We start from the raw sequence: 14,089 nt of genomic DNA, 5'->3' as shown, positions 1-14,089 counted from the left end.
TCTAGTTTCTGCCCCAAGGATGCTCATTATCTTTGGCATTAATTAAGCCTGGGCTACTCCTACTTGATCTACGGGAATAATATTATAGACTTATTTTCTCCCTACTAACAATATGCCTACCGTTCGTTTAACCTCTAACTCTGTGCTGACAATTGTGCCAAATAGTAGAGCTATATAACCTAATCCCTGTGAAGGAGAAGATCTTGTCTTGTGGTGGGGATGCTGGCTCAGAGGTATTATGACTCAGCGAAGGTTAGGCAGGTTTAAAAGTGGCCGAGTCACGATCAGAACCTGGGTTTGTCAAAGTCTGAAGCCTGTACTGTTTAGTAATTATGCTAATTGGCCTCGTAAGCAGCTTGGAACTCTCTGTGGGCAATTATTCCTTCCCCTCGTTGCTTTCTGAATTTTCCACCCTACCCCAACAATGTACTCTGTATTTTGAAATTTTTTCCCTACCAAATGGAACCTATAACTTTGGGTGTTTTTTACTTTTATCTTCCAGATAAGTATGTTAGATATAATTGCTCAAATTTCAACCCTGTTTCTGACCCTTTTAAAGACTGTGTGGGAGCAATTTCTGAATCAGGAGAAGGGCAAGGAGACAAGAGAGCCCCAAGGAGTAGGACGGGGCTAGATCAGCATGGGGTCTGAATTAATGCTGAGGTCAGTAACTCCTTCAGTTTAATATATAAATTGGTGACGACTTTTAAGCAAAGTATTAATCTGTTTGGAAATCAGTTTGGGGGAGACTACTGCAATAGTCTAAGCAAGAGATGATACACGTTGAGCTCGGATTTGAGTGCTGGCAGTGATTACGATGTGAAGTGAACCATTTACCAGGGCTATTTAGGAGGGAAGGCTGTCAGAATTCAGTGGCTGTGGGGCATGAGGAGAGCAGTGTCAGGACCACTCCTGGGCTTCCATGTTGTGAACCCTGTGGCTGGTGGTATTTTTCACTGAGATGGGAAGCACCGGAACAGTGCCAGGTCTGAGGCAATCGGGAACAGAGGAAATTGTTTGGTGTGGGGTTGTTGAGTTTTGAATTATACAAATAATGAGATCAAGTTGGATATTTGAATCTCGGAGAAACTGTTTGCTATAGAGATATAAATTTAGGGGTCCTAGGCATATAGATGGGAGCAAAGCCATTAATGTATTTTGCTGAAATCGCCTAGGACTGAAACTTGAGTACACAGAGATTTAAGACTGAGGGAAGAAATAGGAGAAGGGGTAGCAGGAAGATCAGAGGAAAGCCAGGAGATGACTGTCACAGAAGAAAGGAGAAAAAATTTCAAGACTGGGGGATGGTCAATAGTGTTAAATTACAGGGTCCAAGAATATATAAGGAATAAAAAATTTCCATTGGACTACCAAATATTTTAAAGACACGTATCAAAAAGAAGCCAGAAACAATACACACTGTATGGTTTCGTTTACATAAAGTTCAAAACCAGGCAAAACTAGTCTCCAGCTAAGAAGTCAGGGAGTAGGTAACTTCAGAACGACAGGAGCTAGAAGGGAGCATGGGAAGTGGCCTCTGGTTTCTGGTGATATTCCGATTCTTGACTTGGGTGGGCTCTGCAGATGTGTCCACTTTGTGAAAGCTCATTACGCTATACAATTACGATTCATGCAATTTTCGGTATGTATGCTACACTGCAATACGAGATATCCACTCACAGAAAACAGGCCTGGAATCTGGAGTGGGAGAAATTGGATTTTTGACCCAATAATTCCACTTCTCAAAATGTACCCTACTGGTACAAAAGCAAGTATGCAAATTGTAAGGATTGAAAAATGAACTAAATATTTTAAGTAGCTCACTAATTAAACGTAGTACAACCATTCCATGAAACTACGGGACACTAGAAAACCATGATTGCTGATGTGGAAAATACGTCTGTGATAATGCTAAATGCAAAGCAATGCGAAGCAATTACGGAAAAGTTATGTGTCATCTATTTAAAATTCAACTGTGAAGGTAAAGAGGAAATAAGCAGATAGGTAAACTAGAAAGTTATGAATCATCTATTTAAAATTCACCCGTGAAGGGAAGGAGGGAGTAGCAGAGAGGCGAATACTTCTGAAAGCAGCCTAGTGGGTTTTACTGGGAAGACAGGAGCCTTTGGTAAGATGTAGAATTTCATGGTATGGTGGTGGCTGGATGCAGTGATGAAAGAAGTTGATAACGTGCTTGGCTCTCGGGTGGATGTTGACCAGGTTTTGCAAACGTCTGTGAATTAGCAAGAATGACTATTCCCTCTGCCTAAGACCTACTAAGGAGAAATACACAGGAACAACTGAGAATTCAACCTGCTCAAACTTCGGGAGCAAGACAAGGCAGTGCAATTTGGGGGGATGTTTAGACATCCTCTAAAAGGGAATCTCATCTAATATCATAAGTTTCGATTCTCTTTGTTTTTCCTTTGTAATCAAAAATGTGTTTGGTGATTTGAATTTTGAGAAAGAACATGAAATCGCAATGAATTAAATTTTCTTAAGTTGTCCATGACGGTACCTAAAGTTTTGTGTCTATTGTCCCTCACCTCAAGTGAACTAGAGGCAGGAACAAAAAAATAAAATAAAACAGCAGATGAATCACAAACTGCAAAGATTATTTCTTCCTTCTAGCCTGGGGCGTTTGCATTAAAATTATTCCAATGAGGGTAATGAAAATAATAAAGGTATAAAATACAGACGGAGATGTTTTCTAGAGCAACAGTGAACAGCCTAGTTCCCTTTTCCCAAATTTCTAAGAGCCCAAGTTTCTCAATCTCTGATAGAAATCTTAGCCCCAAATGTAAAACCCAATTGCCATAGCCGGTTGCTTTTTCTGATCTTGACATGTACTGACCCTGAAGAGTGAAACAGAAGAGGGAAGAGTCGCTCCCAGCCTTTCCCCTTTACCCCTCCTACCTCAGCATGACACCTGATACACACATGACACGGGCTGGTATCATTTATGCTCCCAGCCCTGCTCCAATTTTGTGCACTTGTTGAGTGAACTTTTTTTCACTTCTACTTACCCTGTCCCTGTGATTTTAAAAATTACCAATAAGAACAGCTAACATCCTCATTCCAAGTTATGTGCAGCTTGCTTTCACTACATTTTTCCAAGGAAAAATATGCTCTAGGTTTTCGACACTATTAAAAGGCATTGCTTATCATAAGACTATCGGACATTATCTAGTACCACGCGGTTATCGCAGTGACACCAGATCTCAGATTTTAGTTCTAGATTATTTCCCAAAGAGAGGGCACTTGAATTGTGTCTTCTCGTTTCATCAGAATGTTTGCTACATTTTGCACTATTTCTTTTCAGCAGATTCCTTAGCCTCGAGAAATTTATTCTAGGGCATTTGAGAAAAATAAATAGGTAAAGATAGCAGAACAAATTCGGGGAGAGGAGGGAACAGGGTAAAAGGAGAGAGTAACCCTGCCAATAATAAAACACACTAAACATACTATAAGGATTACATCATTTAAAGTATAGTACAGCAGTGTGATTACCCAAACTGTGTGATTACCAAAACCGGTTCAGAATGACAAGTACCAAGGGAAGTTTAAAATGAAGTCAAAGTGGCATTTCAAATCCCTGCTGTAAAGGTGGCATTTTAAATAAATGGCAATGAGACAACTGAGTAACAATTTGAAAATAAAATAAAATTGGACTCATACCTCATACCCTACATCAGAATAACCTCCAAACTGATTCAAGATATAAATACATACATACATACTTTTGAAAAGAAAATAAAGTTGTTCAAGTACCAGAAGGAAATACAGTCTACTTTCTTTATAACCTGGACACAAGAAATACTGTTCTAAACTCAGAAACTCCAAATTCAGAATAAAAGAAAAAAATTAAGTTTGATAAATATATATGTGTGCATGTGTGTGATTTTTAAGGGCAAAACACCATATTTAGAGTCAAAATACAAATAAAGTAGAAAAACTATTTGCTATGTAATTATATCACAGATAAATGGCTATTTTCTGTAACATATAAAGAGCTCTAAAAACTCAGAGAAAAACACTCAAACCCAATAGAAAAATGGGCAAGAGGCACGGTTAGTTCACAGAACAAAATGGTCCTTAGACATGTGAGAAGATGCGTAACTTCACTTAAAAGAAAAATGCCATTAAACTGTTAGGTGATGCCATAGATTATGAAAACATGAGAGGTAAAGAATGCAGAAGTTGAAACAAAGAGGTCTCAGAGATGAAAGAAAGAGGAAGCAGGGCTCCAAAGGAAAAAAACTGAAAGACAAACACAGTAGAAATAGAAACTGATTTATTCAACAGTGTCAGGCACTATTCTAGGTACTGGGGATACGGCAGTGACCGTCACATTGCAGTGAACAAAATAAACAAAAATCCCCGCCTTTATTTATTCTAGAGGAAATGTCATTTATTACTGTGGCAGGCACTGCTCTAGGGACTTTACGTATGTTAACGCCACCCCAGCAACCTATGGGATTGGTGCTCTTCTTACCCCCACTTTTCAGATGAGTAAACTAAGGCAAAGAAAGGGTAACTATGCTGCCTAAAGTCATGCAGCTAATATATGGCAGGGATAGAAATTAAATTCAGGGAGTCCTAGCCGGCTAGGCTCAGTGGTTAGAGCGTCAGCCCACGGACTGAAGGGTCCTGGGTTCGATTCTGGCCAAGGGCATGTACCTCGGTTGCAGGCTCCATCCCCGGCCCCGGTTGGGGCCCATGCAGGAGGCAACCAGTCAGTGTGTCTCTCTCACATCAATGTTTCTCTCTCTCTCTCCCTTCCACTCTCTCTGAAAAGCAATGGAAAAAATATCCTTGGGTGAGGATTTAAAAAAAAAAAAAAAAGAAAGAAATTAAATCCAGGGAGTTTGGCTCCACCACTTACATGCTCAAATTCCACACTACATCACATAAGAAAGTAAGGAAAGAACTGCAAAAAAATGAAAAGAAGAAAGTTCAGAAAAACGGTAAGAGAGACACAAAGCTTGGTCAGAGGAAAGGATAGCTATCAGGAATATTAAACTCAAGAAGGGCTAGATTCCATACATTCCTTAATGAATTTATAGTACTGAAAATAAGAAAATAACATAAGATTGTCCTTAATAGAAAAGTTGAGAAAGAGGGGGAGTGGAGAGACAGGGGGGTCACTAATCACCCACTGAACCAACTATACCATTTTGGCTGAGCCTTGCCCTCAAGGGGTGAATTGTGAAGTATGCGTAAGAGATAAAGAGGGATTATTACTAACAGTTTCTTTGAGTTCATAGACATTCCAGATCAACTTGTTTGCAAACTTGCTAAACAAGGGATTCAGTATTTTCCACCCACTCTTTCCTTTGCTGCTATAATGCAGCACGTTTTAACAGCTAGTTACTTGGGGAATGAAGCCTCTCTGGATGGAAAGTATCATTAAGGATCTCCACAGCTGTACCCCTAACCTGATCACATGTACACTGATTAATGTAACAGCATAATGGAAAGAAAAATGGCCTTGCCCCTGAAAATTTTTAATTATAACCTAACGAAGACTGGGTATTAAGATCACGACCTTTATTTTACTAGCCAAGCAATTATTTTATTTTACATATTTAATAAATATTAATACACCCACGTTGAGTCATGGATGAAATTATCTCTGGAATAACATTACACGCTGCTATTGAACTTTTGTTCATGCTCAAGATGGGTGTAGGGTAAAGAACATCGGTTCTTCATTATCACTAAACGCTGGCTCGGGCCCTAATGATGCCATTTCCTGTTTAAGAAGCCGCTTACTCATACCCATGAGGGCCCTGTCCTATGTCCTGACCTCTGACAGGAGGGGGCGATGACGAGGCTCCTTTAGAACTTCGGGTAATGAAGACAGCCGACACCCAAGGACGTTTTTAAAACCTCACTGAAGCCACTACTACTCAGAGTGCTACAAGAGTCATCCTTTGCATTGTAGAGTGGAAAAGTCAGTTTTTCTCCCAACTTTGTAAGTTCTTCTGGCCAAAGTAATAATCAATTTAACATGAGACAGCTTAACAGGAGAAAATGTCCAACTTTATGACACGGGTGAGTATGGAGGTACCCTAAGGATCTGAGACCCCAGCCTTAGCCAGTTTGCTCAGTGGTTAGAGCACTGGCCCGAGGCCCGAAGGGTCCCGGGATCAATTCCGGCCATTCTGGAGTAAGCAGAGGGAGGCCGGGGTCTAAGGTTTCAAAGGGAAAGTAGGCAGTTCGCAGGCAGATAAGAAAGAGCTAGCCTGTGATAAACACCTTGTTGCTGGGCCACCCAGAAACAATGGGGCACACAGAGAGTCCAACCAACAGGCTTTGCCAGGTTTCTCCCTGTCCGCCGCACAATTTATATACGCCCGGTGAGTGTGCCGAGGCAGTGAACAGCTGAGATGACGCGCTCCCTTCCTTTAAGCAGGTATTCCTTTAGGCAGGTAAGCTGCTTTCCGAGTCTTTTGTTTCTTAAAAATAACCAGCTTAAAATAATCAATATCCCAAAAGGCATACTTTGGAATGGCAAACTCTGGTCCCCCCTCACAGTTAACTGGAAAACTTAGTATTCTTTGTCTTTTAACCCAACATCATTACAGCTTCCAACCAGAAGTAATACCAAACCAAAAGAGACAATCCCACTCACTCCATGAAGCTTTTCTTAACTACTCTCGCTCTCTCCCATTTCCTTCCCTTTACTGGATTTCGTTAACTTCTTTTTACTAATTGTGGTGCCTAATATACATATTATTTTTAATTTTTCTTTCCTAGTGTCATAGCCTTAAGGATAATTGGCTCTAGTGATTTTCCCACTTGCTGGGAGGTTAGAATCATCTGGGAAGGTATTTATAAACTTGTCAGTAATCAAGCTGCTCCCAGCCAACAGAATCAAAATCTCTTAGAGTGGGCCAGATGATACTTTTTATTGACTTTTAAAGAGAAGAGGGAGAGAGAGAGAAACATTGATGTGAGAGAGAAACATTGATCAGTTTCCTCTTATGGGCCCCGGCTGGGGATCAAGCACACCACCTTTTGGTGTACTGGACGATGCTCCACCCAGGTCATTCCAACGTGCAATCAAGTTTGCAAAGTAACGAGGTAGTTCGATCTCATTCAAATTGGAAAATTTGGCTGTTTTGTGTCTATTAGTTTTGTCTCCCCAATGTGATTTTACATTCCTAGAAGCAGGAATTCTTGCATTTACTTAGCAAGAATAACAGTTATTTGTGATGGGTACATATCCAGCAAACAATAAATAAACTCCATTATTGGTGACCCATTAATCCTTTCAGACAGGCTGGCTTAAAAATACACTCCTGCCTGCACCTGCCCCACTAATTTATTAGTATCAATGGAGGCCTTGAGCTTCATGAACAGCCATCCTTGAGAACCATCCTGACCTATTTCCTGATAAAACTGGTGTGTGGGAGAGCACACCTGTCATAATATGACAGGCTCATTCATTTGTTCTAAAGATGAAAAACATTATCTGAACAAATTCATTTACCAACAGACCCAATAAAAGTGAGCCTAAGAGTCTTTGCTGAAAGACTATTGTCTGAATTGTGAATTCCATTGCCAAAGGCACCAATAGGCTTCTAATCTGCCAGTGTACCAAGGACCCCTATAAAACCGTGTCATGGAAGTGACACCCTATTACTATATTTCTTTGATTAATGTATTGGCCCAGTAGATGTACTGATTCATTTCCTAATGCCGGAGCCACCTCAAGCTGTTTCCATGTTCACTTTCCACTCCACCCTCCCCCTGCCCCAACATATATTCCAATTTCATTTCAGGGTGTGGCACTACATACTTTCCAAATTAACAAATGTTAAATCCCAGTGGCCAAAGACCAGCAGGAACACACCTGCACTAAAAATTTAATTCGATTTCTTTATCTGGCCTCAGCAAGTCAGGAGGTACCCTTGAGAAATCATGGGACATTTCATGAAGTGGAGCTGGGAAGGGCTTCTCATAGGATTCAGACTTAAGTTAGATGATTCTAAGGAAACTGGAGCTAGTGCTCAATTAGATCTCGTCAACAAGTGGGGCAACTCAGGGAGAGGGGGCCTTGGCAGTTTTTATCTAGGAAATGAGAGAATTCAAGCAGGCGATCAGTATCTGGTAAAGCAGCCAGGATCACTTAGGTTAGCCATGGCGGGGGGGGGGGAGTTTAATCTTTCCTATGGTTTAATAGTGGCCTTATCTCTGGTCACAGAGTATCTTTTACACTGACAATGTTTGTATTATTCGAGGGTTCATTAGGTGCTGTTGGTAACAACACGGCTGGCTGTTTTATTTTTACTTTTTCACAAGTAAAAACTGTTTACTAGGCCAGTTTTTCAAGTCAAGAATTTTAGATCTGATAGGAGAAGACAGCTATAAAATATTACTGTGGCTATAAAGCCAGAGGTCTGCAAGTGGAGGGTAAACCTTCTAAAGGCACAGGTACGAGAACTGAGAATGATGCTATAGTATAAGAATTTAAAAAATAACGTCTGAATCTAATGGGCAAAACTAGAGGGCCAGGTCCTTGGGAGGCTGGGCTACCAATAACAGGCCTCCTTTGCCTCTACTAGGGCACAATGTCTGCCATGGCTTTTCAGACCTCGGGGATATAAATTATTTTACTGCCTCACTGGCCTGAAATTATAATTAATAGGCAATTCAGAGAGGAAGCATGTGGGGTCCCTTTAGCACCTTTCTCAGCCTTCCAGGCACTTTGAGATACTAAAGCACAGCAGACACCACCATCCTGGAGGCAAGCTACCTGTTTCCCTGGTTTATATTCTTTTTAGGCTTTGTCTCATTGAAGTTTTGTTTATTTAGCGTTTCCTCTTAACGTTCTCTTATGCATTTACATACGGCTTTTTGACAGCCCGAAATTCAGGTGCTATGTGATGGGTGACTCTCTCTCACTTCTCAACAAATAGGTTTTTCTTACTCTCCAATAGGGAAATACGGAATACTGAAATATTGGAAGCAATAAATCTTGTGGTTTACATTAGGCTTCCCTCTGAATACGGACCTCTTCATTGGAATTTCCCCAATATTCCTGTAAGGAAAGAAAATACACTATTCTTATTGCCAATTGACAGCAGCAAAAAAGGCCTCGAGTTTATCTAAGCCAATTGTTGGTGATCTTTCTCATAAAGTTGTCCATGGACTGCTAGCATCAGAATTACTGAGGGTCTTGCTAAAGCTCCACAGTCTAACCCCTACCACATACCTGTAAGGACAGGATCTGAGAGCAGGTATGGGCATTAATTTGCAGGTGATTTTCATGTTAATTGATTATGCCCTATTTTCAGACAGACAATTTGATGTATGTTACCAAATATAAAGAAGAAAATTTCAAGAGGACAAGCAATGTGGTTTGTTCCCCCAGGTGTCTCCATCACCCAGAATAGTGGCTGACATTTAGCTCACACTCAGGAATTACTGGTTAAGTAAGTGAACAGCAAAGATCATGAAGTCATGGGCTTAACATAGGAAGGTACTTTCTGGCTCCTCTCCTTATCAGCGCTTGACCTTGGACAAAAGCTTAATGTCCTTGTCCTTCAAAGTTTACAAGAGGATGACAGTAATACTTCTCTTGTCTGTGGAAGTGGGGGTTCTTGGGGTACCACTGGAATAAGCACTTCCAGAGGCCCTCAGGGAAGGATGGGCTGTGGTAAAAAGCTTTATTTCCATGGAATTACATCCCTTTAGCAAAGCTAGAAGCAGGGTCAGAGTCCAGAGTTTCCTTTCCATGTTGGAGCTGGGTCCAGCTCAGTATCAGGCTGGCTGTAGTCCATTAGTCCACTGTGCGAGGGGCCTGTATGACCATGGGCCAAGTGGGCGAGCGCAAGGGAGCCCCACAAGCCCAGAATCACACAAGTCTCAAGAGTCCCAAGAGCAGCAAAAGGAACCAAGAGAGTAAACTCCTTTGCTCAGAGGACTAAATATCCCAAATTTCTTGCCCTAGCCATGGCCACGCCCATTCTGGCCAATGACCTTTGTTCTCAGGTGTGACCGACACCAAGCACCTTCCCTATGTCACCCCAACTTTACTGGGCATGTGTCTATCTCCCCTTCGTCGCCCCCTGGGGAGTGTAAAGTTGTAGCTTCCCGGCAACGCTGCCCAAATAACATGCCTATAATGTCGGGCCTTCCCTTTGCTCCTTTCCTGTTATTAAATAATTACAACAGTATCACTACTACTTCCTCAGTTTGTTGTAAAGAGTAAATGAGTTTAAATATATAAAGTGCTTAGAACAATCCTTGCCTAAACCACTCAAAAGTGTCAGTGAGGTGTAACAGCAGAAGGCAGCCCAAGGTCGGGCATCTACTCCGACAGGTCTGACCCTCGGTTTCTCACTCCTACCACACTTTTTTAATTCTATGACCTGGCAGACATCAGAAGGTCCCCTCTTTCCAAATAGCTCTTTCACCGTTCTACTTGGTCCTTCATATATGGGCATAAATTTCTACCACTGCAGTCATTTTTCTAAAGCACACAGGAAAACTGAGCACTTTCCAATAAAACAAGCACCTGTTACGAAGAATGGACTGGAAATTACAAACCAAGCTCCCATTTTCCTGTTAGCTAGCTGCCCCCGGCTAAGATTAACGTGGCAGGGGGCCTGGCAATAAGTACATTCCAAAAGCCAACACAGAGATACATATATTGTTAACCTCTGGAGTTAAAGGGAAGGGGAGTGGGGGGAGTGAAGGGGAAATTTAAAAGAATGACATGAACACAACGTTTTGAATCCTGAAGTTCATGTAACGTTTTGCTTTCATTTGATCAAAGGCACTAAGCCCCTTCCTGGGAAACACTTTGATTATGACCAAAGTGAACACAGGTGACTGTGGCAGGCAGTTAGACAGACATGAGCAGAGCAAGGACGAACGGCCAGGAACAGGTCACCAGCGTGGAAAGCCCCAGATTTCTAGCAAGCGACAATTATAGGGTGGGACCTTATCCCCAAGGTGACTTTTCCTCCCCTAGTTTATCGCTGGTCATACAGTTTGGACCCCCTGACCTTTCCTCCCTAGAGATACTATCTAGGCCTCAGTTGTAGTTCAGCTCCAGGCCCAGAAAAGCAGCAAAACCAGACAAGGGAGGCCAAGGCTGACCTCAGGACCAGCTGCATTGAATAATGAGCCCCCACCCCGGGGTCCAGTCAATTAATCAGTGGAGACCACAACCCCAAAAGGACACACCTGGAAAACTGCTGAATATTCTATCAAGATCTTCCCCTGGGACGGCCTCTAAAATCTCCACCCTTAAAACCCTCAGGAGGGTCCAGCCCCAGCTCCCTCTGGGAGCATGCCTGTGCCTTTCTGAATAAACACTCTCTTACAGTTTCAGTCTTGGCTCTGAATTCCTTCCTGGCCAGAATTCAAGTACTTGGGTGCTGAACCCAGGTTCGGCCTGACCCCACCGGTGCCATTCCTGCCACCTGCCAACACGACCACTGTCCTACAGCCCTGGCTTTCCAAAGGAAGACCAACAAACAAAAGCCCTGTTCTCAAAGGCTTCAACTCTCCCAGGCTGATCCTTTCATCTACATTCGATTATCTTGGGCAGCAGCGTGGGGATGGATTTAGAGTAGACAGGAAACCCTTTTTCGGAAGAATTTGATTAAGTCAGATAATTTTTGAAAAGTAAACTTCCTTTTCCAAAGCCCTGGCCAGTGTTCTCAGTGGTTAGAGCGCTGGCCTGGGCACCTAAGGGTGGCAGGTTCGATTCCCAGTCAAGGGCACTACCTGGGTTGCAGGTTCCACCCACCCCCACCTCCACCTCCACCTAGGGGATGAAACTAATCTCTCTTTCCCCCTCCCCCCCCTTCCCCCTCCCCCCCCCTTCCACTCTCTAAAAATCAACGGGAAAAAATCCTGGGGTTTAACAGCAGCAACGGGAACGTCCCGGGCCCTTCCCCAGGAGGAGCGTCCTTGGGCAGCCGCGCCTTGTTGGGCAATCCAAGGTGCGCGGCACGGGGTGCTTTGCGCCCCTTGTTGGGCAATCCAAGGTGAGCGGCACGGGGTGCTTTGCGCCCCTTGTTGGGCAATCCAAGGTGAGCGGCACGGGGTGCTTTGCGCCCCTTGTTGGGCAATCCAAGGGGCGCGGCACGGGGTGTTTTGCGCCCCTTGTTGGGCAATCCAAGGTGAGCGGCACGGGGTGCTTTGCGCCCCTTGTTGGGCAATCCAAGGTGCGCGGCACGGGGTGCTTTGCGCCCCGGCTCCGGGGAACACGGAGAGTGGGAAGCGGGACCGAGCTGCGCGGTAAGAGGCGCTGGAACCAGAAGCACGACCCCGGGGCAGGTCGGCTTTTTGTCTTTAAATGGCTAAAAGGCGCGAGGCGCGCGGAGGGGCGGGGGCGGGGTTCTGCCCCGGGCGGGCCCGAGGCCGCTCGCGCCCCAGCTCCGGCGGGCGGGCCGCCCGGGGGCGGGGGGCCGCGTGACCACACCCAGGGCGGCCGGTCCCGCGCGCCGCAGGGCTCCCCCGGAGTCGGCTGCGGGAGCCCGCGGAGGAGCCAGCGCATGAATGACCCTCCTACCAGGATGGGGGCCCCGGGGCTCCGCGGAGCTACGCGTCTCGCGCACGCCCCCCTCCGCGCGGGGCGAGCGGGGTCCTTTCCGCGCGAGGTGGTGCGGGGCGCCCCCCTGGCCCCGGGCGCCCCGAATCCTGCGGCGGCGGCGGCGGGGGCGAGCGGAAGCGGGGGCGGCGCGCGCGAGGACCGCGGGGCCGAGGACAACCTGGACTCTCCGTCCCGGGTCAGAGAAAAAGTGCTCTTTCTTCTTCACCCCGAGAGGGGGTCGGGGACCCTCGGGGGCCCGGCGCGGGAGGAGGAGGCGGCCGGTGGGGAGGACGAGCCCGCGGCGGGCGGAGAGGAGCGGGCGCGCCCTGCCCCGCGCTCGCCGCGTGGGGAGCGGGGTCCCCGCGGCCCCGGAGCCCCGCCCAGGCCCCTGCTGGTGCGGGTGCTGGATTACCGGGCGACGGAGGAAGTCCAGTTGACCGAGTGGACGCGGGGCTGCATGGCCACGCGGACCGAGGAGCGCGCCATGACCGTGGTCACGTATGCGGGGCGCAGGGACCCCTCGGCGCGGAGGGACGCGCCCGGGGCCGCGCTGCGCAGAGACAGTCGTTCCACGGCCGCGAGGCCCTGATTCCCCGGGAGACTCAGCTCCGAGGAGCCCGAGCCGCGCTCCGGGCTGGCGGAGAAGCGCTGCTCCCCGAGAAACGGCAGCGCTCTTCCGGGAACCCCAACCTGCGGTTAACACCTGCGCGGACTTTGTTAAGAGGCGGGCGCGGTGCCGGGGGCGCCCGGCGCGGACGGGGCCGCCGGCCTTCAGAAGAGGGGCGAGAAGGTATTTCGAAATTACGAATGTGGGAATGTTGAAATAAGAAACTCCGCTGTTGGTTCTCATTTTGCAGCACCTCTTCTGTGCCACCCCGCTTGCTCTTTAAGACTGAAAAGCAGCAATGGAGTTGGAGGCCTGCTTTGTGCGAAGGGAGTGCGGGGTACAAGGGGCGAGAGGCTGGTTTTTTAAAAGCTGAAAAGGAAAAGAAATGGGAAAATTAAAACAGAGCGGCAAGTAAACGTTTTGACTTTGTTTTGATGGGCACAGTCTCCCCCCCCCCCCCCCCCCAATTTAAGTGTTAGGAAGAAAACTGGAGCTAGGAAAAGAAATGGGGAGAACAGAAGACTGAGCCCTGACAGGGAAATGCCGTTTAAAAGAGCTTTGTCCCAGAGTGTCTACTTGAGTCCAGTAAAAATGCTTTTAGTCTGAATATTTTTAATTATTTTAATGTTTCAAATACCACAGATAAATCTTCTGATCTAAAGGTGGAAATGTGTACTTGGCCATAAAATGACTGTATATGTTTCTTACTCTTGTCCCTGGTGGTTTCATTAATAAGCTGTGGAGTCAAGACTATTGGAAATACATCTCTCCTGATGCCATTGAAAAAATACTGCTGCGGCTATGGGAAGAACTCATTGTTTTTTATTACTCTTTTTATTAAATAGTCTTTATTATTCCTTTAGTACAGTGGCCTGGTTTGGGAATCTGAGGAGCCCAGCACCCCCTCTGGAGTTGGACTGCTT

At 45.6% G+C, this 14,089-nt stretch overlaps 1 protein-coding gene across 1 annotated transcript; it reads left to right on the top strand.

Moving 5' to 3' along the window:
- The first annotated feature begins 12,490 nt into the window (after nucleotides 1–12,490).
- On the top strand, nucleotides 12,491–13,305 carry C5H6orf141 (chromosome 5 C6orf141 homolog). The gene has a single exon (XM_087817440.1). It carries the CDS (start codon nucleotides 12,522–12,524, stop codon nucleotides 13,146–13,148), a length of 627 nt encoding a protein of 208 aa, XP_087673566.1. The 5' UTR covers nucleotides 12,491–12,521; the 3' UTR covers nucleotides 13,149–13,305.
- Nucleotides 13,306–14,089: the final 784 nt, after the last annotated feature.

The sequence above is a fragment of the Miniopterus natalensis genome, chromosome 5 (genome assembly GCF_054644295.1).
Source record: "Miniopterus natalensis isolate mMinNat1 chromosome 5, mMinNat1.hap1, whole genome shotgun sequence".
NCBI lineage: Eukaryota > Metazoa > Chordata > Mammalia > Chiroptera > Miniopteridae > Miniopterus > Miniopterus natalensis.
The sequence above is the reverse complement of the archived record's forward strand: the minus strand, read 5'-3'. Positions and strand labels throughout refer to the sequence as shown.